The sequence below is a fragment of the Athene cunicularia genome, assembly GCF_003259725.1.
Source record: "Athene cunicularia isolate RWA chromosome 4 unlocalized genomic scaffold, athCun1 chr4_part3, whole genome shotgun sequence".
Classification (NCBI taxonomy): domain Eukaryota; kingdom Metazoa; phylum Chordata; class Aves; order Strigiformes; family Strigidae; genus Athene; species Athene cunicularia.
In genome coordinates this window covers 6,119,774-6,147,629 of record NW_020799100.1, presented here as the reverse complement: position 1 = coordinate 6,147,629, position 27,856 = coordinate 6,119,774, and the positions used below count along the sequence as shown (strand labels likewise).

The following is a 27,856-nucleotide window of genomic DNA, read 5'->3' as shown; positions in this document are numbered from 1 at the left end:
ATGTCACATCATCACCGCATGAGCAGTATCGAGGCTGTTATACCATGCTCTTGCTCTGGTGTTCCTGTTTTTCTTCATGAATGGGCTGAAACACTTACATATTCTCAGGGGCTCCATGAAACAAAGACACAAATTTGTTGCATGTGTGCAGTTACTTCACTTGTTGGAAAATGCTGCTGACAGTAGTGTCTGTTCCAACAGATTCAAGGGATGTTAAGGCGTTTTGCCTGGGCATCTCAACACCAAACTGAACCTACTCTGTATACACAAAACTCGTAAAGAGGTACAAAGCTGCAGTACAGAATATCACCATGAACTCTATGCTGTTGATCTACAGCTGCATCCTAAGTCTTGCCTGTATGACATCTCATGCTGGATGACTTTCAAAATTGATTCACTCCTCTTGTTCCTAAGCTAGAAAAACGGTTTAAGTGATTACCAGGGTAAGCTAAACAAATAGCAGCTAATGGGAAAGATCAGGAGAAAAATGCTTAAGGCTCTCAAGTCCACCTAAAAATCAGCCAACATCCATTCTCCTACACAGGGTCTCAATGTTTGTTTGGGGAAGGATCAGTAAAAGAGCCGCCTTCTGTATCTGTGTACCACAGAGACTAAGATAAAAGGAGTCTGTATGAGACGCTAGAGATTTCAGAGGAAATAAATGGAAAGTGATTATCAAAAGCTAGATTTAACTGTTCAGGCTCAGATTATTCCCAAACACATTTAGGCAGTAAAGTCAAACAGCAAAGCAATCCTGGAATATTTCAGTTAAGGTTCTGGCATGCTTCCTGAACAGTGCCTTAGTTCATATATTATACTGCTGAAAGCAACGAAGCAGTGTGCCCTAAATAAGAATGTCAAGATTTGTCTCTCTGTCAGGGTAAATTACTTATATTTCATACAAACATTGCTAAGCAGTATCTATGACTTTCCATTCTATATAAATAGAAATTCTAGACATTACAAAATGGTAAAATCCCTCATTCCCAAAAGGCTGATAGTGAAAGAAACAGATCATTTTCTTATTGCACATAACTATATGAAGTATGATTGTTCTTTAAATCTAAATAATGGATTTTCTACCATAAGGGGCTTTATACTGTGTGCGTTCCCTATTGTACCAGAGCTTGAAAACTCGAACCTGCATCACGTTTCAAGTAAAGTCATGCAAAAGATGCAACGTTTTGTGGCCATGCTGCAAGTTGCCTTTTGATGACATCATGACTTAGAAAAAAACTTCTGGATGGCAGTTACTGGGGCACATGATTCTTCAAATGTACAGACCTGTGATGCCTGTTCCTGTGATATGGAGGCCGAGCGTCAGCTTAGGAGGTCTTGCCAAGATTTATTCCTTGCTGTGCATTTCCCAGTATATAAAGAAGTGAGAAAGGAGAATGAGACAGCTCATCTACATAGCTACCTAAATGCTAGCAATTGGTATTGTCTACATGTCACCCCCATGATCCTGGGCTGCTGTCCAAAACAATTCTGCAGAAGAGACAAAAAACTTGGAAGAATCAAGGTTTGCAGTGATTCTTCCCCATTTTGTCACCTTTGGTGTTTTATAGGCTTCCAATCATGCTTTATTCTTCCCCACAAACTGATATTTACAGAAGATAATGTCAAAATTTTAAATTCTTTCATACTTTTGAAAGTGTAAGCAAAATACATGTCATAAACCCTACAAGCACAGCTGAGAAGAATTAAACAGGTATAAACATACTGGCAAACAAGAATTGTAATTTTAAAATGGAACAAGCCTGTGTTTAATTCTGAGAAAACTGTGAGCCAGCCTTAAATGCTTTTTCCTTCATGCAATGGATTCAGACCAGTTCCTCAGCTAGTGGAATAACTTCCCTGCTCTGAGAATAAACATATTAATGAAGAGCTCAGTTATTGATTCTTTTGCCATCTGACTGTTCAGCAGGGGCTGAATTCAAGGTTTACTAATGCTGGTGTAGCTGCTACCACCAGTTTCATTTTTCCCCTTTATTGAAGAATGATCTTTATAAATGAAGATAAAAGTTCCTGACATGCAGAAAGACAATACAAAGTTTAGCAAGTGAGCTATGTGGAAGGAGGAGCTCTTTTCCACGTGTCTGCTGGTAGAAGGTGTTTATAAACAGAGATCAGTCATTCTGTGTTGGATTACAGTTTTCATTGCTGTTTTCAGCAGAGACTCAGTCCACCAGAAACCGACATTCTAACATCACTGTGAATCCACCAGGTACTAAAGCAAGAGTCTTTTTAGATTCTACAAAAATTATCTTACCCCAGATATTTTGCAAAAAATGTTATGCTCTACATATCAGTAATTTTCAGTGGGAAAAAAAAAAATCCATCAGTTTAATTTTGTGGAAGATATAATGAGCCTGGTTCAACATACCGCTTCTTTTATCAGCTCCAATCTCTCATTCTCCAGGGAAAGTGGTACAGAAGTGTCTTGTCCTTTGATAGCAACAGATAACTAACCTCATTTTGTAAAAGCAGAACTGAACAGAAGAGTTATTCTATGTCTTCAGCAGAAGCAGCGAATCAGACCTCATTGCTTTGTACTGAACTGAGTTTAAGGCAATTCAATGTCTTGTGCATATCATCAAGCTTACAGTTCTACCTTTTTTTCTTTTTCCTCTTTACCTGATATTTCTTTATGCAACAGGGTACCAGAAGGTTTTATATTTAAAAGGAATAGGACAGTTCATGTTTTGTGAAGCTGTATTTTCAGGCCTTTTGCATCCTTACACATCCATTAAATTCAGATCAAATATTTGTGTTTCTGTGGCAGTAAGGATTAAAGATGTAACTGCTTTTAAAGCAGGTACTAACCTGGCTTTAGATGAACACTTCCATGCCTCAGCCTTCATCTAGTCAGTGTTAACCAATTTAGAAAAAAATAGAAAAATAGCCAATGATAACGCTATTTACCAAAGCTCCGCTCCCCCCCCCAACAATTTTAGGTATTGCTAGTTACATTCTGACAGACTAAATCAAAACCAAATGATGTAAGAATTTCAGATTTGGTTACAAAGCCCTAAAGACTGTGATCTATCTGTACCTCTGTCTAGAGTGAGCTCCCATTGTGTAGGTATGCACTACACAAAGTCACCTTGCTGTCCTGTGATGACTCCTATGATCTGAAGGAAGAGGAAGACGACTTGATGCACATCACAGAAATCACTTGGTGTGATTCTGTTTAAATGATCTACATGACAGAAATCAATGTCTTTGTGCACAGTAGGTATGACAAATCAAAGTAACTCAGGACAAACTGCCTGTGTTGTACTGACAGATGGAAAATGAACAATCTGTACAAAACAGTGTTTTTCAGGCAAAAATAAACTGAAACGTTACTTAAGAAACATGGAAATTTAAATAAACAAAAGCTTCAGTATTACAATCTACCATACCACTTCTATAATTAAATGAGAAGTACTTCACACTTTCACGCAATGTTAAGATGACTATGAAAACCACAAGCTTACCTCTCCACACATTCACAGTGGTGTTACTCTGGTCCACTGACTTCAGTGGAATAACATCTGGTTTACAGTAAAGCAAAGCAAGAGGAGAAACAGACCTGAAGACTGGAAATAAACCTGAGGTTTTTCATAAAACAAGCGTGAGATGTAAAAGGTGACTTTCCTGACAAGTACTACCCAAATTCTTAATAGCTTTCTGTATGTAACCCCATCTCATTTCATCCTGACATAATCTTAATTAGTCTTAGTTCTACTGCAGAGATGCCTAGCAAGGCAGTTAGCACCATATAATTAATCAGATATTTTGCACGCATCACAGCAACCAACAGTGTCAACTTACTGATGTGAGTTAATACAAACAGAAATCAACCCTGCCTTTCCCTTTCACATGAACTAAAAGCATGTGCAATGAACATATGACTATTTCTTCTATACACTGCTTAATGTCCTTTCTTCCCTTAGCAGCCATTTCCTAATGCATCATTACTCTCTGCAAAGTATAATTTATTTCTTCTGCTGGTACTAGGAGAAGAACATGCAATTTGATATTTCTCTTAAATTTCAGTTTCTTCACAGAAGAGTAAATCCAGCAACTGCAATAAGCAATGATAAGACATAGTTCTTGCTGCTGGAATTAATAAATCTCACATTTTATTTTTCTTTCCGTGTGCTTTAGCAGTTTTTAAGAAACTGAATTTTGCACCTGCACATAAATATACATTTGAGAGCACAATCTGCAACACTCAGTCATCTCACAGCAACAGAAAATAATGTACTTACAAACATAAACATCTACAACACACATGAACTCACTGGATTAAAAGCTTCACAACCTATCTATGTAATTGTATATCTTAACTTTATTCTATTGTTTGAGATTTATCTTTTGTCTTCATTGCAGGAGCCAAACATCACAGTATTGTGCCTAATGTCACCCAGAGGGAAAACCATATGATTACAAAATTTGATGGCAAAGAAGAAAAAAGCCACTGCTTAAGGAAAACAGTTTTATAAAGCTGATTCTCCATTCTCCTAAGCTTAAACTGAAATAGTTCAACAAGCAGGATAAAACCACAAGGTTTATTCAGTTTTGTATAGCATCTTTAATATAGTGCAGTATTTATTAACAGAAAATGCAATGTTTAATACATGGCAGTGTTTTGCTTCAGCAGAACACTGTAAAACTGCTTGCAAGAATTGAGTCCGTAACTAAGACTCAGTGTAAGAAAGAGTAGCCTAATGTTTTGCCATTTCTCAGATTCTCAGAACAAACCAGTGAGATAATAATCTTCATAGAAAGGCAGTATTTAAATGATAGTTTATTTCAGGAACTGACAGTAAACTGCTTAACACCATCTCTCTACAGTGTTTGTGCCCCAAAGCAGTTACGTATCTAAGATAGGAATTATTAAAAATTGTGACAGCTCTAATGTTGTCATTTCCAATGGTATCTCATCACAGGAACATGTACAGCCTATTCACTACCTGACACAAAAAGTCACTCACCATTATTACTGTTCAACCTTTTGGGATTTTTTTTTTTTTAGAAATTTGTCTAGTAAAATTCCCACTGACTGTAAAAGGGGAAACATAACTCCCATTATTAAAAAGGGAAAAAAAGGAAGACCCAGGGAATCACAATCAGTCTCACCTCATACTGCCCAGCAGTATCATGGAGTGGACCCTCATGGAAATGAGGCTTATAATGCTAGGGTACATGGAAATAAGGAGGTGATTGGTGACACCCAGCATAGCTTCACCAAGGGCAAATCGTGTCTGACATATTTGGTGGCCTCCTACAACAAGGTTACAGCACTGGTGGATAAGGGAAGAGAAACTGATGTCATCTACCTGGACTTGTGCAAAGCTTTTGACACTGTCCCACACGACATGCTTGTCTCTAAATGGGAGAGGCATGGGTTTGATGGATGGACCCCTCGGTGGATAAGGAATGGGCTGGATGGTCGCACTCAAATAGTTGTGGTCAACAGGTTGATGTCCAAGTGGAGAGCAGTGACAAGCAGTGCCTCAGCGGTGGTTGTTGGGATCGGCGCTGTTTAACATCTGTGTCAGTGACAAGGACAGTGGGATCGAGGCACCCTCAGCAAGTTCAGCAACAACACTGAGCTGTGTGGTGCGGTCACACGCTGGAGGGAAGGGATGTGCCATCCTCAGGGACTGGACAGGAAGGACTGTGTGAACCTCATGGAGTTCGACAAAGCCAAGTGCAAGGTCCTGCCCATGGGTCGGGGCAATCCCAAGCACAAATCCAGGCTGGGCGAGGAGTGGATTGAGAGCAGCCCCAAGGAGAAGGACTTGGGGGTGTTGGTGGATGGAAAACTGACTGTGAGCCAGCAAGGTGCGCTCACAGCCCAGAAAGCCAACCGTGTCCTGGGCTGCATCCAGAGCAGTGTGGGCAGCAGGGCGAGGGAGGGGATTCTCCCCCTCTGCTCTGCTCTCATGAACCACCCCCCACCCTGCAGTGCTGTGTCCAGCTCTGGGGCCCCCAACATCAGAAGGACACGGACCTGCTCGAGTGGGTCCAGAGGAGGCCACAAAGATGATCAGGGGCTGGATCACCCCCCTGTGAGGACAGGCTGAGAGAGTTGGGGGTGTTCAGCCTGGGGAAGAAAAGGATCTGGGGAGAACTTAGAGCGGCCTCCCAGTGCTTAAAGGGGCTACAGGAAAGATGGGGAGGGACTCTTGATAAGGGAGTGCAGGGATAGGATGGGGGCTAACAGCTTTAAACTGAAAGAGGGGAGATTTAGATTAGATATAAGGAAGAAATCATTTACTGTGAGGGTGGTGAGGCCCTGGCACAGGCTGCCCAGAGAAGCTGTGGCTGCCCCCTCCCTGGCAGGGTTCAAGGCCAGGTTGGACGGGGCTTGGAGCAACCTGGGCTGGTGGAAGGTGTCCCTGCCCATGGCAAGAGGTTGGAACTAGGTGATCTTTAAGGTCCTTTCTAACCCAAACCATTCTATCATTCTATGGTTCTATGAAATAAGGCAGTCTACTGGAATTGCCAAATGTTTCAGGTACGGCCATCCACAATTACTGCTCATCAAACAAAGGAATCTAATGTCTATTTCTCAGTACCTAACTGCCCTGCCTCTCCCTCCTATATGAATCTTCTTTAGTTTAGTGTTGGAAGAATACAGCAATGATAACTCTGGTAAGACTGCTACCAAGTTTGTTTTGACCTAACTAAACCAGTAGTAACTGAAGGTAATCAATTACTTGGTTATGTTCCTGTTTTAAGAGATGGCAAATACGTTATCAAACAACAGCAATGAGGATATATGTAGAGGAAGGAAAGATAAGATGTCATAAATCCCAAACAACTCAAAGCCTATCAAGCTATCTAGATGCACTGATGCATCTTCCATCCTCAAGACACAGCTGTCCTTCTAACTCTGGGCTACTTTTTATAATCCTAGTCACCTGTGCTGTCACCTAATTCAGATTTCACACTCTGACACTTAGCCTGAATGTCTGATAGAACATACAGCTATCACAACATGCATGTGAGCCACAGTAGGTTCACAATATGATTTTGATTAGCAATTTAAAAACCTTGAGTAGGATGTGAATGGAGGTCAAGACAAGGGGCAGAAGGCAACAGAGGCAAAGTCAGATTCCTGGGGCTAATTTTGCCAGCTAGAGCCGTGTTTTAATCTGGGATTAAAATCTTAATATCAACAAAGCAAAATGAAGCCTAGACACAACCTAAACTGTTCAAGCAGTAAGTCATTATAATAAACTCATGATTAGACTGTGTCTACCTAAAGACTGTACACAGTGAGAAGTGTAAAAAAATGCAAGTCTGAGTCTGCAAGTCTTCCCTCATGACTTCCGTTACTATCTCAGTCTGACAGTCATATCATCTAGACAAGTTTTAGTGAAACTCCCACTGGTTTGGATGATTTTTCCAGTCTGAAGTGCCAAATTTCTTATTAGGCATGATCTTGGATGATTGATGCATCCCCTCTTTCCAAAGCACTTTAATAGACTTAATCATGGTAAGTTTCATCAGTGCTGGAACATATGACATTTTACTTTATTGCATACTGTAAATTTATTGCATTTGGTCACATCAAACCTTTCTTACTCAGGCAAATGGCATATCCACAGTAACTTTCATTTAAAAGTGGAATAACCTAGAAATATGGATGTTTGGGTAGTGGTTTTAAAAGATTTAAAAACTAATGGCATTCTTAACCTCTACATACTTTCCTACTTGATTTCATAGCTAGCATTTTTCAACACTAGAAATATTTAACATCTCCCAAATCACTCAGATTTCTCCCAAATCACTTCAGAAAATTCTGAACTCTTGGTATTCATCTAAAATCAGGATAAAAATTACTTTCTTTCAACGTATGGTATATCCTTAGTTAGGTGATGCTATTAATCTTCAGTGTGAAAAGCACAGCCATTGTAGACTTGATCTTTATCAATATGTAGTAGATTAGGGTATCCAAATTTTGTCATGGGAGCCAGGAATGCAATCTAAGCTTCTCTGGCTCTATCCAGACCCCTTTGATCTGAAGGTGGTCTTGGACTTGTTAATCATGAAGCTGGTGAGAAGGGCAGTGGCACATCTACCTGATGCAAAAAATGCTGCCCAGGTGAAATCTGTAACCAAGCAAATTCTGTACACAGAGCAGATGGCAACAGCTGCTTCACAGAAATATGCAAGATTCCCCACAAAAAATGGTTTCTGATGTTTAGATCTCTTTTTGACAGGACTTGCTACCTTTGGTGCTTCTCAGGAGTTAACAATTGGCTTAATCATGAAAACACTGGGTTTTATATTTTCATTTCTTGTCCTGTATCTATATTAATCTATGGATATTCATGTGACCTATCTAGAGCACCTTTTCTCCAGCAGAGCCCTAGGGCATCTTATGCATTATATTCTTAGATCATTATTGATGCCTAGACCTCTCCAGAGTGTATCTTAGCATGGATTGTCTTTGTTCAGTAAGAGGAGAAATGCACATTTATGTGAAGTGGTGTGGGATTTGCAATGTCACTCACAGTGGAAGGTCTTGCTTAACAGCATACCTCACAATGGCGACTTTATTTATTTTGTAAGGACTCTAAAACCCTGGCAAGTGTTGAGTCTGCGGTTCCATGGAAACCAGGTATTCCAAATTGAATGTTTACACTGCTAACACTATCCTCCAGAAAACTGCTTTACAAATAATCAGAAATATGAAGATGACTTCATTTGTCCGTTCATTTTAGTTCAGAATAAACTTGTTTTCCAGGGACATGAGAATGGGCTACCCGCATCCAGAAGAAAATTGGGATGGGCTGCACATACCGATTTTGATAATACTTATAGCAAGTTATGAAATAGAAAAATCACTTAAAGTGATGGTGCTTACCCCGTTCTGTGTCATAGAGGTACACAAACTTTTCCCACTTGTAGTGAGTCAAGAGACTCAAGATGGCTCCTTTTAACGCTGGCCGCATCTGGATGACAAACTGCACATCTGCATCTGTTGGGAAGCTGGGTGTGACGAAAGATGTGTGAAGGGCTCCACAAAATGATGTCAGTGTGTTCATTGACATCTGGTCATAGAATCCAAAGATGGCATAAACTCCTCTGGAAAACTGTGAACAGACTAACAAAGACAGACAGGGGTGTTAAAATATGACGTATAATGAATGCAAACAAACTTTCAAAGTATATTTGAAATAAGCCTTCTAAACAATCCTGAAATTATTCTGTATCATGCAGCAGACACAATGAGATAATATACATTAATTCCAGTGTAGCTTTGAGTTGTACCAACTTCACAATTAAACTGGCCTGAGCACATTTTTTATTGCAATTTGGTCCACTATATTGTTATAATCCACTAATCTCCCCATATTCTTTAAAAACAAACATGATTATATTGTTTTTCTGTAAAACATATTCCCTCCCTTGAGTAGCACCTTGAGGGCTCTGTTAGCAGCTACGTAACAAATGTTAGGTCTGCCCAAAAGTCAAAACGTTAAGATGTAGTTTTTCCTGTTATCCCACCTTGATTCAGATCTGATTCAAAGAAATCTGGATGTTTTATTCCCTTATAGACCACAACTCTGAAACCTCCACATGAAATCTGGGTGTGGTCTTTTCAGTGAGAAATTATGGTGGCTTCTTAACTTAGTGTTAAAATCTTTCAGAAGCTATTTGGAAAGTGTATTAACAACACAAATGAGTAACACGTATTGTTGCTTCACGGGATGAAAACTGATATTCCGTAACCTGGAGGCTTTTAGTCATTATCCATTCTGGAGTGTTGAGGATCTCATCTAGTACCAGAAAATAATCAAAATGCAGTCAAAGATGTTTTGTTTCACATGTACTTATCTGGGGAAACACTTAACTTCCTATACTTTATAGAGATTGAACAATGACCATTTTGGACAAAAATGAAAGTATTTTAATTTACAGATGTTGTCAACTTCATTGGAGTTGCAGAGAAAAGAGTTTGTTGTTCAACTCTGTAGGAACAGAGTAAACTTCTTTTGACTGTAGGTTCCTTCCACGGAGGGAGACGGGTATGTGAGATGCTGGGTCTCTGGTCCATAATAAAGATTGTATAACTGAAATACACTACAGCATAGTAGCACTTATAAATCAAAATATTTCTGGATTGAGATGAAAAAGTCCCATTTGTAATGAAAATAAAGTTTCCCAGAAAAATGTTAATTCAACATTAAAAATTTCACTTGTCAAGAACTGGATTTAACAACAACTTTCATCTGGCCCCATGAACCACTTTTGCCAAAACACTGCATGTTTAACTTTGCAAAAAGCAAGGGGAAGCAATTACCAGTAAAGAAGACATGGCTTCTACACAGAAATATACAGCATCGTTACTTCTGAGAGTACCATCATGAAACATTTCCTACCATAAATGCTACTATTCAGAATCACTAAAGCCTGTTAAAGTAATTTTAAAAAGGATTCTCCACAATATCAGCTCATTGACACAGCATCATGGATAACACCTCAAATAGGCAGTCAGGTGTGAAAATTCGATTTTCTTCCTTGAGATCCAGATGTAAAAATAGAAATGCTATTAAGGAATTTCTTTAAGTGTTTAAACCACTATAACAGGACATGACCAGTCATGGTTACCTGCAGCAAATAACAGCTGGTGTAGACAGAAAATAGACACACGAGGCACAGAGAGGGAATAAGAAGTAGTGATTTCTGAAATAAAAAGTTTGTGGAAGTTTTCAACCACAGTAAAGAAAAGATATAAAAGAAGTTATAATACAGTAAGAATTTGTTCCCAGAGGCATGACTGAGAAATTAATACACTGTTTCAAAAGGCATTTTGTTAAACTATATACCAGCAGGATATAAAGTAGAAAAGATACCATAAAAATTATCTGCTGAAGAAACAAATAAAAGGCATTAACTTACAGGTGAAAAAAAAAACGGAAAAATAAAGACTACAATAGTAAGTCTGGCAGTCTCCAAATCATTGCAATGGCATGTAAACCCTCTAAATCCATGGGAATAATCACTGAACTTAGGTTAGCAGAGCTAGGTGTCTCCACAAACATGAGTACCTCACATATCGAGCTTCTTTTACATATTTATTAATGATGTAGTTTACCAGTTCTGTCATGTAGATTCTGTACTGCAGAGAAGAGCAAGTATTCCAGGAAGCATCCCTTACAATGCAAACAAAACATATTCTCAAATGTCTCCCGACCCTAAAAACCCAGGGTATTTCAAATGATCTTGGGTTCACCTGTTACTTCTTATCAGGTATAAGGTTCAGGAATATTTCTGAACTGTAACTCCACTGAAATGTCTCAGATTTACAGGGACACAGTATCTGAAAAAGAAAGCCGCAAGGGAGGCAAGAAAGCCTAACGTGCTATCTAAGTGTAGGACTATAATGGAGAATACAGATTAGTTCTTATTAGGACTGCTAGTTTCTCCATTCTGTAGTCAGCAGAGAGAATAGGTGCAGTGCTAAAGGTAACTGACTGCAGCTGGCTCAGCATGGACCAGTCCTCTGGGAACCAGCTGAGAACTGGTCCGGTTTGTGCTCTCTCTTGTTGTTAGAGATAGGCACTGAGGTCAACTGTTTGAAAATGGTTCAAGGTCTTCATCCTTTGGACAAAATTCTGTCTTGCATGGCTATTTTAAAACACCAAATGAAAGTATATCTATTTTCATAGCAGATTGTGCTCATTTATGTGAAGAGTTCATTCTCCATTTGTGAGGGGAAAAAAAAAAAAAAAATCAGTCTGTGAACAACCTGATGCAGGACCTTCTCCAAACAATACCTAATAGCCAACATGGAGCTACTGCCTGCATGGAGCACTCAGCACAGGTAAGAGCTTCTGATTTGTCCTTTCAGATATTTGCAACTCTTTTTTTCCTAAAAATTCTGGAGGATCACCAACAACATCTTCTAACAAGTGCACCTCCCTGCCCAGTCTTAATTCCCCTGATTCAGGCTTGTATTCACTGCAGATCTTTAGATTTAACACTTTTACAGACAATCTGTCTTAGTTTTGAAAAATCTTCATCTCTTAAGCTCCCCTGCTTATTTCTTATAGCTTATTCTTCCTGGCTATCTATTCTGTATGCACTGTAGGGTGCCAATTCAATTTTACTGGCCCATTTAAAAGGCAAGACAAACCTTTGCTTTTATAAGAAGCTGAAAGACCAATTATCTTGGTCCTCAATATACATTTGCATTTTTGAACTCACAATGTCGTTACAATTTTGTGGCATTTGTTCTTTTGCTTAGTTTGTACCTTAATCTCCTAAGTGATCAGATGAACCTACTGAACACCTATGTAGCCACAGCCATATTGTTACCTTTATTCAAAAAAACAAACATATAATTATATTCATATTAATTACATTATTATTCTAATATCACTGAGCCATAAGTAAAATTTTAAAAAGGCTAACTGAACCTCAGCTTTAAGCTCTTTACAAACTACTTGCTACTAACAATCAGAACAATCCTCCTGTCTGAGTAAGAATTTTGGTATTTTTCCTTAATTAATCACAGTTGACTGATGTTTGTTTTTCCCTATCTGAAAAATGCAGATGGCGAAACACATATTTTGGCTGTTAAAGAAGTGATTTGGACAAATCCTGATGCAACCTCATTGCTCAAACAAAAAGCAATTTTTTTTTGCTGAGCTATGCCTTTATGAAACTGCTCTTAATTGTAGTCAGTAATTCTGCGGATGCGCATCTGTTTCCAAGGACAGCACATGACCAAGCTACTTTATAACCTGATCTGAAAAAGTTGCACCTTCCACAAACAAGGGACAGAGGTCCTGAGCAGCAGTTATCCAACAAGGGATCATAATAAACCATTACTTTGCCATTAGGTGCAAGGTGAGTATTCATTAATGGAGACTTAACTCTGGGCTTGTTCTCAGAGCAAGTTAGCTGCCACGTGTCATCATTTTCAGGAGAGGGAAGGATGGTATGACAGAAGCCTGTGAATTCTCAAGCATGTCAAGACAAGATAAGGAACTTTCAGGTCATGACAGACTGGTGTTTCCTGCCAAGGAAGGAAAATGCTCAGAGCCAGAATGATCACAGTGGTAAGCAGAATTTGCTTTCAAAAAAAAAAAAACCAAAAACAAACCAACCAAAAACCAAAAAACCCTATCTAAACCCAAATAAATAAAAATATCATTTCTGTACTGAACAGCAGCTGAGCCATCCTAAAAGTCAGTGTAACTCAATGAATCCCAGCCTTCTGTTTTACTAGTAGCTCTACTCTCCCTCCAGTCAAAGCAGCCCCACTACAAAACTTGCTAAGATTAACCAGTGTTAACCTAACCAGTCACCAGTCTGAGTGGATTTTTTTCACTCAGACCTCTGGAAGTTTCCAGGCCAGAATCCCAAAAGATACCCTATCTCACACAAGTTATTAGATGTTTTGTGTCTTTTTACCTTTTTTTTTTTTTTTTCCCTTTCTGATGATATTTAGTTCTTCTATCTTTCAGTGATTGTGAGTATTCCTGACACAGCAAGGTTGTGTATGCTCTGACATTTCTACTCTCTATTGCCTGGAAGCTAAAGTCAAAAGTTCTCTGACACTTTTTTTTTTTTAAACTTCCAGTGCTTAGTATAAACAACTGAAACATTACTAGGAACACTCACAAGTAGTTTTGATTTTGCTTGTTTAAAGAAAAGATGTATAAAGCCATCAAAAGAAATACATTAATGGATGGATCTTAACACGTTTCTACGAGATAATTTCATTAACAACTGACTTGCAAAAGCCAGCAGGATCCTCCCAAGCATGGCATACAGTGCACTTCTGCCCAGGGTGTAACAGTATCGTAGTTTTGGAGTCAGGGGTTGGAGGTTACAATACCTCAGACACTATTCCTTCTTTATTACTGTTTATATGGACAAGTAATTTCTCCTTTGTTCATATCAATTTCTTATAAAGTAGGTCTGACAAAATTAACCTGCATCAAAGGGGCACTGTAAGCCCTGCCTTACTGATAATCACACAGCTTTTTGGGATGAAAAGCACTGCAGGAGCACAATCACAATTGACATTATTGCATGTTGCTCATACCATTTCCTTGGTTTTGTGTTTTGTGCTTCCCTCAGCTGTGAAATAATTTTATTCCCTCCACTTTCTTCTGCCAATTGTCTTGGATTCCAGACAATTCTCACTGCCATCCTCTGCCAACAGACTAATGGGACTACTTTATAATGGAATAATATGCAGCACATCTCAGAGCAGTTGCTATTTTCTATCTAAGGTTCCATCCTATGACTTCCTTGCTGTAATAATGCAAGGGTTATCATTAACGTCACTTCATACAGTAAGCATACAGGCTCTCAGAGAGACCAACAATGCCTCTACTGCTTTCTTCCCCTTTCATTTTAATACACTGAATGAAAAGGCACACACTCTCCACCTTGAGCCCTGAGGAGATCAGCACAGCAGTGCCCCTGAATGTAGAATAAGCTACTTTTGGGAGGCTCCAGGGATTCAGACTTGAGAGCTTCCTTTAAAGACAAACTCGTCATACTAAAAATTTAAAATTAAGTGAGCCACATTTACCTATGGCCAATAAATCTAGCTTTTACATTTAAATTGTTAAGACACTGAATTCTGTCAGGAAGAAAATATTCCACTGAGTTTAAAATTCAGCTCAGAAAAGAAGCATTTCTGAAAACATCCATTTCTAAAAGAGTTAATAGTGCATATTCCTGGGGGTGGGAGGGAACCAAGGAAGTTACAACTAGGTACAAATCCTCCTGAGATACTGGCTGTAACATCACTTCTCATCCTACCTAATAAAGGATGTACTTTTACAAACATAAAAAAAATCCCCCAAAACAAACCACAAAAAAATCAAACCTTCACAGCATAGCACAAAACAAAATTATGATTTATTCTTGTTACATCATTTATGGCAACAGGTTTCTCAGTTATTTAACTGCACTGTGTTGTAGCTAGCTCATTTTATAAAGAACTACTCAGCTTGTTTCATTCTATCTAGTGCCTTCTTCAAACATATATACTTGTTCATTTTGCCTTTCTTTTTAGAAGAGCCAATAAAATAAAAAGAGTACATTTGGGCACTGGGAGCGGGGTATTATTACACTGCCAATGAAAGGCATAAGGATTAATCCATTCATATTTTACAAACCATTTACTAGAAAGTAATCCAAAACAAATGTCCAGATTCCACGCAGATTACTTTTGTTACCCTATCACAACTCCATTACACATTATTAAAGGAGTCTTTGTTTCGTTTCTTCTTTTCAGGATGACTTTGGAAGCCCGATGACAATTACAGCTCCTGGGTGCTGAGTGCCATACAAATACATTCCCAGAACCTTAGTTTCCTTCAGTATGCCCAATTTTTTATGATATATATGACTCGACTCATTAAACTTTACACATTTTGGCCTTTATATATACTGCTACAGTCAAATAAAACCCTAACAATGTACATGAATTTCTCGTGTGCTGCATCTTCTCTTCACACTGAAACATTTGTGTGAATTTTATGAGTGCATGAAAAATGCCAGCTTGCAACAATAAAAATAAGCCACTTAGGCTGTAACAGTGCTAGCAGGAACACCAGCAGCACGGTGTCTCATGTACACTATGATGCCAATAGGTGCCTATCGAGACCTGCAATGACTGCACACAAGAAAGAAGTGCATTACCTTAAGTCAGATCCTTTTAGACAAAAAGGCTGACAAAAGGCACAGTTTCAGAAAGCACTCAGAGAAAGGTAGCTGAAGTTCATTCAGGTCTGATGTACTTTATCCATTAGTGTAACTTTACTCAGATAAAGGTAAACCAGGACCAAAACCTTTCTGCGCCCAAATTGCCAATTTGATGTATGTGCAAATAAAAGCTTCGATATTTAAAAAACCCTAGCTAATATATTTAAAGTGTCAATAACAAGGACATCCTTGAGCATTCAACTCTAAGACAGACTGAAAGTCAGGCTGAACATGACCTTGATTGTCAGGAGAAAGCTATGCTTAGCTTTCTCAAAGGTGTTCTTCATCTAGTCAAAGAACATACTCCAGGTGGTCTGAGTGGTCTATGCTACTTGGGCTGGTATTACCTACTCAATTTCTGTTTCATTAGAAGCTGCCTCCAAACCTAGCATTATGTAGAGTCTGAGTTACCTCTGGTTTCAGATTACTGGCCACAAAACTAAGAAAAAAAAAAATATAAAAAAATAAAAAAATTTAGTAAAACCTTGATGAAACTCAAACACCAAATGAGTATCTTGTCCTGCCAACCTACCAAGTTACAATGTATGTTTCGCTTTTCATTAAAAAAAGAAAAAAAAATAAATCACTTGCCATTCACGATCTCTGTATTTACAACACATTTCTGATGGTGGAAGAAACTCAGTTTCCAGGAAGAGTGTCGGCCTTTTATCAGTAGGTCCAAACTATAAAAAGATTTTAACTGGGATCACTATGACACAATGATTTTTTTAAAACACCGAGCATTCAAGTTCTATGAGAACATTCCTTTTGAAAGGCTATGAATCAGATTATCATGGCTCAATTTGAAGCGTACTCTATTGGAGTTTGAGGGAAGCAAAATAGGGGTTTAAAGCTTAAAATGTATTAAAGATGAGAGGAGAGATATACGTGCCATAAAAATCAACTGAGTTTTTTGGGAGGATGATTCAAAAAATGTTAGATATTTGAGGACTATACTGAAGTATGTGCTGATCAGAAAACTAGATTATCTTGGTTCTGTCTTTACAAAATGGAGTTCAAGCTCCCAGATCAGCCATCACAAATTATAGGCAAGTTTTCTATTTTTAAACCCATTCTGGCAATCCATGATCTTCTACTGTTAACACACCACCTTCCATCCTGATCCCATCACCCACACAAGCTGCTCACAGGGCAGAATTCCTTTTAGTTTTGAAGGGAAGACATCCAATACATACCACACCATTTAAAACAAAAAGCTCTTAGAAAAAAGACTGTGTAATACATTGTTGCAGAACCAGGTTTAAACGTTTTGTTATTTGTGATCTCTTCTGCTTACTGCCTATGCTGGTCCTGACACCAAAGGAGATACTTGTAGGAGGAGCAAGTAGCTTCTCTTTGTAGACAGTTAAACTCACTACTGCAAAGAAATGGAAAGGCATCAGTATCTGCCTTCTGTGCTTTGATGAAGAGATGTTTCTGCTCAGTTTCTCCAGGATAATCAATGCCTTGCCAACAGCAGTAGGCACAATGCCAACACTCTGCTCCTGACAGGCAGCTCCGCAATCCTGGATGCTTAAGAGTTCAGGCACCGGCCCCAAGTTTGGAGAGTGTCAGAGACTTCACATGTGGATGTAAAGCAGCTGTTCATCAAGCTTTTGCCCTTTGAGAAAAGCTTAGTGTATCCTATAGACAGAACCACATACCCCTTTCTCCCTGAAGTGTAAAGATGAGCTAACACTTGTATGAGGAAGCCAGAGGATATGGCAAAGTTTTCCACAGGAGAGTCTAAATACATTCACAAGCAAACAATGATCACTCGTGTTCACACCTGACTTCTGTTTCATGACTAACTGCTGCAGAAACATGGACAGTGTGCATGCAACACAAACATGTAGCACACACTTGAGTTAAATAAGTTGTTTCCATCTGTTGCACCACTTGAAATGCTTTTCATTTTGATCTAGTATGTTATGACAGCATGCTATGATCACTTTGAATTGTAACTGTATCTCTTATTTTCTGAAGCAATTTTTCTAAAAATGTTGGTCAGAGGAAAAATATGAAAACCCCTATTCTTGCACAAGTTACAAACCACAAGCAGATTTAGCAGCCATTTACAGGCAGCCAATATACTCTATTAATATCCATATTCTAATAAACACATAGTAACATTTAATAGTTTAACAAAAAATGAACATTTATATAATTTTATTCAAAGTAGTAAGAGTTCCAACAAGACATTAAAAAAAAAAAAAAAAAAAAAAAAGACACATTCAAAAAACTGTTTTTAATGTGAATTTGACAAGATGTTGTAGACCAGGGAATAGCCAAGTAGTTATTGTTACCATCTTCAGAGACAATCTATCTCACATATTTTGTCAATACTTTAAACAAGAGGCTAAGAGAAAACCAAGCGGTTTGTAATATAAAGAAAAAAAATCAGTCACACCCATCAGAAAACGACAGCATTTTGCAGTTGAGGACTTTAGGCAGAACACAGGGCTGAATCCAAGTGCAGCAGTTAAAGGCAATGTTGTGCCTCGGAGCCGCACATGAGCAGCAGCTATCTCTAGCACACCAATACTCTGAAGTGATTTCTGATTTCATTGGAACATCCCAGTATGGAGGAAGTAAAAAGGTGGAGGCATATTATTAAATGTACGCTTGTTCAGCAGATTCTTCCCTGAGTGATTTCAGAAGTTGACTTCATTCTGGGCCACTGTGGTGAAAGGCAATAAATCAAAACAAGGCTTTGGCAGTGTGATGGAAGATGAGCTCAGTCTGCTGAGGTGCTGCCATTTATAGGCCTGTGGGGATATATTACACAGGATGAGATAGAAGAGGCAAAATGGCACACACACCTGGAATCACTGAACCGGGTAAAATTTGCCAAGAGGTAAAGGCCAGGATTAAGGTGGTCCAAGGAGAAAGGGGACATGATCACCAAAACAGCAGCTGTGCAAGCAGCCTCCAGCTCTGGAGGGTTTCCAGTTGGCTCTGCGTATGCAGAGCATAGTGCTGGCTGACAGACAGGCCAGTTTACCCAAAGCAACAGTCCCTAACACTTTCCTGAAGGCTCTGCAATAGTATTCCAGCAAGCAGTGTCAGAGTACATCTTGGACCAGTGGATTGGATTTCACATTACTGTATCTCCTCCCCCTGTTTACTCCAGGTTCATGGGGCTATGCAATATCTTACCCACTCTGTGCCCCACTGCTGTCATCTTATCAGTCCAAGAGACTTCAGATCAGTTAACACAGAAAAGGAAACAGAAAGGCTGTGAAAACCTGGCTTCAGCAGCCAGAGAAATAATTTGAAGATGCTCCTTAGGGGTCTAATAAAGTACCCACCAAGGTCATTAGAGAAGCTTCTATGGACTTCAGTGAGCTGGACTAGAAATGAGAGGCCTATTCAGCACATTGAAAGAGCAAACTACAGAACTGCAAAACCAAAATCTCAAGTCCCCTTACAAAAACAAAAGCATCCACCCCATCTAGTTTTATTCTTGATATCATTTCTATCTGCCTTACAGTCCAAAGAGTCCTTCTTGCTACCAGCCTCTTGGACCTTCACAATCACATCTGACAGCAATTCACAGACCAGTACCCTCAGCTAAGCCAGTGCCTTATTTACAGGGAACAAGAAGAATATTATTCTGTATAAATTATGCATAATCACTATTTATCAAGCTGGGTTAATTGGCACATAACAAAAGAGTTGTCTGGTGCACAGCTGAATATTGTGGAAGCCAAAATTGATGGAAATGGTACAGCAGAAGCCTGATTGTGAAGGAAGAGTCACATTGCTACATGTTAATTCTTAACTGACTGCTGCTCTTTCAGAGGAAGAAGGGGCGGTCAAGTGAGGCAGGCCTAGTTTGAAATTATTTGTAATCTCAGAGGGTTTGGACAGATTATTGTAGCTTTAAATAGTGGTTCAAAGTCTGCTCTCAGCCAGCTGTATAGTGTAATGTTAACCTGGTGCAAATCCAATGGGTTTTGTGCTCCATGAGGCGCTGCTACATTCATAAGCAAAAACTAATCTTGTTAATCATCAGCAACAGCGTGAACTGCCCTGTAGGGGTACTTGTGATGGGGATAGAGAGGTAGGACTCTTCTCACATCTCCTAGCAAAGAAGAGCTAAATGCCTCACACCAAAGCCAGACTAGCAGCCCTTTGGTCCTACCCAAGAGGTCCTAGAAGTCCTCATCAGAAACATGTCATGATGCAGTGGCAGTGTGGGGCAGCCCTTGACTTTCGCTAGAACTGCATACACCTGAAGAACCACAGCTTCATCAATTCTACATGCACACAATTGCTTTGAGATTGAGAGCAAGGTTTTACTATATATCCTAGATCCCAAAGATGCGGGCACAAATCTAAGCACGTGCTTAGGTGTTTTGATGAATAGACACAGATTGAAGTATGTGCTCAAGACACTGAATCAGAGCTGAGGGTCAAATTATGAAGATGCTCACTCTAGTAGGAGGTCTCCCTTCAGTGATGCATTGCAATCTAGCTGTACTAGGGGTATTCAGATGATTTAGTCTGATTTACACCATGGGACTTCCACACATCCCTATTCTCTTCTCTACTAACACCTACCAAAAAATCTCTCCTAGCAGGAAAACACCTGCAAATCAATGACTTCAAAGAACAGCTGTTTCTCCCCGCTCACTCTCTCAAACTTGCTAGTAGAGTTAACAGAAAACGAGGAGAACCAGGTAACTTCCACTGCTGTAAGTTAGAAGCTCTTTTATTCACAACCACCATCCAGGACAGAGAATATTGCTGTGATCCCATCACGTTTGTGGTCTCAACAGCATAAATGCAAATGAACACAGAACCACAGATAACATAATCAAAAATCTGTTTAAATTATCTCCATTACAGCACTTCCATATTGGAAACATGGTTAACAAACATTAGCTTTCATCTGAAAACTGTGTGACATTTACCAAAGTTATCAAGCTACACATATTGTTCACACCATGGCTTATCATCTGTGGATCACAAATCCATGCTTTACATCCACATTGTCCTGTCCAAGAAGCTCATAAACCTGAGTTCTTGGTGCCCTTTGGAAAGTCTGAAAGTTACTCAAGGAAGAGAAGTTTTATGCACAAAAGCACCTTCATTGTGTCCGTGTTTTTTAATCTTTACTGCAAGCATCTGAAGTCACTAGCAGTTCTTTTGACTGAAAAAGTGGAATTTGATAGGTAAGGCTGTGTGTGCTGTGTATCAAATACTCACAAAGGTTAGTATCAGTGACGTCATGAAATTTTGTTCTTTTGTATGTACAGTTAACCAGTCTGCTCACTGCAAACTTTAGTACTTTCACATTATGAGTTTCTGGTACATGACTGGATTTAATACTTTGTACTGCATTTCAATCATAGGCCTGTTTTTATGTAATGTTTCTCTGCATGTAAATAAAATACATACTTAAGCAACCTTGTTATTGAAATAAATACTTTTTTAGCCTACTTTTTAATCAGCTATATCACGCCTACTTTCCAACTCATTCCTTAGCCTCTTGGTTCACAGACATGCTCCATCCTCAGAGACGCATTAGCATCCTTAATCCAAATCCCTCTGTGATAGTAGCATTTATATTAGAATTATCTAAAAAATTCTCCTCTCTGGCTCTTCACAAGAATTACTAAATCTGCTAACACTTTGCTTGTACACCAACACATTTCAAGCATCCTGCAAAAACACTGTAAACTTAGGAAGGAGAAGAAAACTGAGGCAGGGGGAAGTCCAAAACAACAAAGGAACCACAATGCTATCCAAGTCTTTTCTGGTCTTGGGAACAAAAGCTCTAATCCTTACAGCAGAGGGTAAGTATGAATTTCTAAAGAGCAATGCACTGCACTCAGTAAGTCACTTCAGTGAACCTTCCATGGCTCTCAATCAGTCCTTGCCGCACCATAAGGAATTAGCCCATTCAGGGGTTTTGTTCACCCAAGGAACAAGCTGATGAGTCTCACCACCAGTGTCTCAACCACAACTGTACAATACGCAGATGAGTACAAAGTTGAGGGAAACAGCTTTGAAATGGCTGTATCTACATGACTGTAGTCCCTAAAGTAAATCTACGAGCAAACAGCTTAACTGTAGCAGTTTGGATAACAATAAACTTCTCTGTTTTAAGGAAAGCCCTCAAACAGCTGTACCATAGCTCTAGTTCTGCAGTAATGTGCAGGATAAGGTCTTTCAAGACAACCATCATCACCCTGAAGGCCTGTCCCCATTGCTGGTTATGCCTTGTTTGCAGTACCACCTCTTCTGGGAGGTCAACCATTGAACAAAACTGCACTAAGGATAGGAAGGATCTTAACCAAGCGATGACAAACTGGAGAGAAGCACTGCCAGTTCTGGGTGACACGACTAGGCTCTGCAGGTAGGGAAGCCCTTTTTCACAGCAGGTACAGACATAACCAAGGGAGGAACTGTTTCATGAACTCAATGAACTCAATTAATTCTTCATCTCCCTTTCAATTAAGCTTTAAAAAAAAAAAAATCAGCTTGCTATGCACAACAGAATAGAAACTGGTACATGACTCCAGTTAGAGACTGTATATAACACCTTACTTTAAATGTACCTGTGTCCTACCAAATATACTATAAATGTACCTGTGTCCTACCAATAAATGTATTAAATTTCTGCTTTACTAATTTCTTATAAATTAATTCACAGTATCTTCCAGGTTTTATAGATTAATGACTGAATTCTAACGTGCAAATGTCAGTGCCAATTTCATTTTAAATGTACAATAAATATTTTTCTTTCATTAAAACCAGTGTAACAGTCATCAAGAGAAGCATTCATGTCATTCAGTGCAAAGCAGCTCATCAAAAACTTACATTCCAAAACAGGAAATCTCTCTTTCTACACCCTCTGCATTATGTAATTCTGTACTGCCTATCAAAATAGCAGACAACAGAAAGGACTATGATAATGTGTATTTCTTTAAACTAACATATCATAAGGAGCTAATGTTAGGCTATTGTGAGTGAATTTTCCTAGTTTGATTTTCTAACAGACTCTCTGACAGCATCAAACTTTTCAAAGACAACCATCAACAGATTGTTTTCAGACTTGAAAATTTTGTTGGCCTTGAAATTTGGTGAACTCAGGTAGTAAAGCTTTTTAGATTAATTTACTAAGTGGAGTGTCTCTCCAGACTATAATAGAAGGCATAAGAGACCTCATTTTCCAAGAAATGTCAGTTATAGGCACAGAAAACGTCTTTGTAGTCTGATTTTCTCCATATATTTTCCATTTACATGAGCCAGTCCGAGCCCTCCGTCTCACCGGCAATGTTATCAGTGAGACAATACCTTTCTATAACAAAAATAGCATAGAAACTTGCATAAGAAAAATGAATTTGATAACAATAGAATGGCTTTCTCATAAGAATTTAATAAATTGAAGACATGAAGATTTAAATCCTCCAGTAGAGCTGCATAAAAAGGACTGATGAATTCATCAGCTCTTCCAAGCTTCCCAAAGAAGCCCAGACAATATTTCTTCCCTCCTGTTCTGCAGAGATCGCCTATGAAAGAAAAACAGGCATTCAAGTCCCTGTATTATGCCATTCTTTGCCTCTGGGACTAAACTCACTGTTGAATCTGTAGTAAGTAAATGTGAAGCATTTAAAAATGCTCCCGATTTGTTTCTAATCTTTCTCATTAGAGTAATACGCTTGTAATACCCCTTCTGGTTAGGAGCATAGCTGTGAACCCTGAAGTTACTGTGTAGACATATAGCAAGCTATTGACTTTTACAGTTTTCCATTAAACCAAGAAAAGTCTGGAAAAATATGCCAAAAATGCAAATAGAGTTAGGATGTCAGTCCAGTATTTCAAGAAGTCTTAAGATCTACAGAAACCACACGACAAACTCCATGAACTAAAAATTCCCAGATTATTTTGTAACCATCAAAATAATTGAAAAACAAACAAAACCAGCCCTTCCTGGCTACCCATTTTTCCATAGCTTAGTGCAACTAGTCCTAAATTAAATCCTATTGAAGCCATCCTATTTAAGGAAAGCAACCAGGATTTGAATTCCTGTATTGGAACAGTTTCTTTTTCTTTGTTCAAGGAGAAAATCTGTGTTATCCCAGCTTCTTTTTCTCATCCTCTTAAAATGTATTTGTTCCATCCTCAGCTGGATACAAAGTCAGTTTTATAAAGATAATTTTCAAGGCAGTTTCAGGCCTCCTGCTCAGCCCAGCTCTCAAAAATTGTTATGGATTTAACAGCGTACTTTTATATACAGTTCTTTCTCTTTTACTTGTTACTGTATAAAAAAATGAAGACAAAGTGATGCGACTAATTAACACAAGGATGTAATCCTGCAACAAGTCAGAAATTGCTGTGACTTGCAAAAATAAGTGAGAAAAAAAGAACTGTTTTTTCCCCTCTAGTTTATTTCAATGACAGTCATGTTGATGCTATGAGTAAGGACAACAGGAAATAATTTCACACAGTGTATAAGTAATCCATAAATTCACAGCATCTCTAAGTACAAAACCTTTGTGATTTTACTCTGGTTTAATCTACATTCGATAAAAATCTTTCATCCCATCAAAATTTTCAGGTTATACATGGATTCAGATTATGGCCAACTGATAGGAGCCTCCTCTCTACTCTGGAGGAATCAAAATACTTTGAATCTGTCCTCTTATTGTGTTGAGGGACTATGGGAACAGAAAGAGATTGATAGAAGCAGGATAATTTTGTAGCCATGAACATATGGATACACACTACACATTAGTTCCAAAAGAAGCAAGTATGATTTAATTTCTGTTCTTCAGAAAGAAAACTTCTCTTCCATAAAATCTACCCATGATACAGTAATTGAAAATCTTTCAAAACAGCACCAGCAAACACGCCAAGGTCGTGCCCTAGAAGGGAGCACTTTCAAGCAATTTCACATCTTAGAAAGAAGCACAATTTAACTCTCTTGGCTCTGTATCCTTTTCCAAGTTGTGGCTTCCCTTCACTTTCTTGGTTCTCTTCTTCCTCCTTCCCAGCCCCTCAAACAATTCTCAAATAAAAAATATCCTGCTATTACACAATTAACTTTGAATAAAAACACAGCATAGAGTATATTACTAGGGAATGAAGAGAAGCCATCAAACTACCACAATAAAAATACTTTCTTTTACCAAAAGGACAGTTGAAACAAATGTAAGTAAGTACAGTATCTAGGATTTTCATGACTTCAGCTAAGCAGAATAAACGTGCTGGGTCAAGCCAGTAAGTGAAACTAATCATGCTGTACAGAGCTGTAGTCTTCTGACAAGCCACATTCTGAAGTCTCTTTCTAAAAGTGTTGTATCCACAGAGTCCATTCAAACTTCCCAAATGAGGGAGAGAATCCAAAGCACAGTCAGTTAATTAGAGGCAATGATGTGGGAAATGCAAGATAATTAAATTCTTCTCCTAAAAGATTTATTTCTGAGTATCAGTTTTGGGAGACCAGAGGGAGCAAGTGAAGAACTCATCTCACCCTGTAAAACTTAACTCATCTTTATGAGACTCTTCTCAGAAATCAAGCAATCATACTGTTGCATAGCTTATTCAGAGACATTACCGATTACAGTACTATTACACAACAATGCTGCTGTATATATAATTTTAAAATTTTTGTCCTTGATATAAGCAGATGTTGTCTGCACAAACAGGAGATGTGCATTTAATCCATGATGCAAATCAACTGGAAAAGAATAAAAAAGCTATGTTTGATCCAAAAGAAAAAAAAATTAAAAAATCGAGACTTTTTAAAAATGAGGAAAATCAACCACAAGAGGAAACATGATTTAGAAGGTAAGGGTTCTTCTTCTGAAACAGCATAATCGTGGTTTCTGAGTTTAAAAAGTTAAATTGTGCCTAAGGCTAGAAAAAGCTACTTGAATAGATGACCCTGGGAAGATTGTTCAGGTGAAAAACTTGTGCTCATTATTAGATCTGAAAAATAACCAGTTATTTAAGCTAAGCAGCCTATTTGTCTTTCAAGACAAAAAAAAAACCAACATCCAGAAGCAGAGATTTGACTGACATCTAATGGAAGATCATGGTGGAGACTACACACCGGCACACTGGCTCTTACAATGGATATTGCTACTAATGAAGAACAAAGTAGTATCCACCTAGCATTTTATACAGCTGAGCAGACTGTTGAAAAGCAAGTTTGGATATCAGAGTATCCAATTTCAACATCTGAGTTATCCAACAAGCTGTTAACATCTTTATGAAGAAGTGCACAGAATATCAAAGAATATCATACATAAAGACTTTCAGCTACAAGCTATATAGAAGCATCCTCTCAAATGACAATACTGCCCTTCCCTATTTCCTCCTCTGTCATTGTTTTCTTAAGAATCCAGATAACCATCACATGTAATCCTTATTATCATAATCAATCTTGTATCTTTAAAAGACAAGCAGGACAGAATCAGTCATATTGCAGCTCCACAGAAGAATGAGAAAATACCACTTAGGGAAGGCCACCTTTCCTCATAAGATTCAGAAAATAGAAATATCAAAAAAAAAAAAAAAAAAAAAAAAAAAAACAAACAACAAAACCCACACACAAAAAAAAAACCAAACCCAACCAAAACAAACCCAAAAACCAACCACCACAGAAATTCACCACTGTACATTTTTTCACCCTCAAGCTGTCCTTGCTGCCAAGGAGGCCAGAAAAGCAATGGTATTGAGAATTTATATCAAGCAAAAATACTTGCTTTTCCACTCCCCAGTGAGCTTTTTGAGTAACTTGATGCTGCAACTGAATAGTCAAACTTGCATCTATGCTTCAATTAGAGATATGGGGAGCACCTACTGTTTGCATTTACAGTGTATCTGGTTCATGAGCAGCAGGAGCAAGTTCAGCCATCACAAGTCCTCAGCTTGTGCTGCTCTGATGCATCATTTCAGCAGTGGAGGCTTCAGTAACAATTAAGCAGAGCCATTCACAGCTGAAGAGACCCCTAAATTTCATGAAGTGCGGTTGCTACTGCTTTATCCTTGCTACTGTATCTTGTCAGCCAGGGCACCACACAAATTATCAACAGAATCCATCTTTCTCTACACTGACAGCATGGGGGTGGGGATGTCTGTTCTCCCATAAATGTGTAGGATATTTATTCTGCTAACTCATCCACTTTCATAGAGGATGAGCATGTAAATATCCTGTCTCATAACAGGAGATTAAATTTTTAGAGAAAGAATTTAAAAATAAAACACCATCAATTAATGTGGTTGTAATTGAAACATCTTCATCGGGGAGACTGATACAAACGAAAAGAAAGCAGAAGTGTTGAGCAGAAGGAAGCAGATAAATAAAAAAGTGGCTTGCTAGGATCTGAAAATCCAATGACAACAGATGCTCAAATGAAGCTTTTTCATGGTTACAAATGTATTACTTACTGGTAAAGAAAAATCTCAGACTATGAAGAAAAAACAAGAGAAAAAATTATTTTCCTATTCAGGAAATTGATACTTTATGCCATGGAAAATTGAAATGATAAAATATACTCCATTTGAAAGCTATCATTGGTAATGCAAGCTGAAGAAGAATATGATCCTTTGGCAACTGAACAACACAGATTTGTAAAGATTCCTATCCCTTATACACCAAAATGAACTGTTAAATACCATCGTAAGAATCACAGTGATATAAATCTACTTCCATCCACTTACATCAGGCATCCTAAATCAATCTGCTCCAGCTGTGATCCAGACTACATATTTTATGAAACCTTAAATGCAAATATTTAACAGATTTGCTACTATGTTAAAACACACCCAAGCATTCTACAGTTACATCTGTCACCACTGTGTACTGCCCAAGTTACATTCAATGTTCCAATCCCTTCAGGGAAATATGGGGAAACTCTGCTCTCAGGGCAGCTACTGGAAACAATGGTGTTATTTCAGATATAAGCAATTAAACATTAAAAAAACTTTAAAAAAAATAAATGCTCTCGGGACTTTAATCTGGTTTTGATCACTCATGACTACAGAGCAAGACAATGGAAGTTTTCAAGCACATTACTTAAAAATCCATCTAATCTTTATCTAACGATCGTAGTTTTTCAAAATATGAATCCTTCAAATATACAGCAATACA

At 38.4% G+C, this 27,856-nt stretch overlaps 1 protein-coding gene across 1 annotated transcript in view; it reads right to left on the bottom strand.

The window, feature by feature from the left end:
- Positions 1-27,856, bottom strand: part of GRIA3 (glutamate ionotropic receptor AMPA type subunit 3) — a 163,153-nt gene that overhangs the window by 111,674 nt on the left and 23,623 nt on the right. Inside the window, exon 4 of the mRNA XM_026848517.1 lies at positions 8,873-9,112. Within this exon, the coding sequence (XP_026704318.1) occupies positions 8,873-9,112 (240 nt within the window). The remainder of the gene's footprint in view (positions 1-8,872; positions 9,113-27,856) is intronic.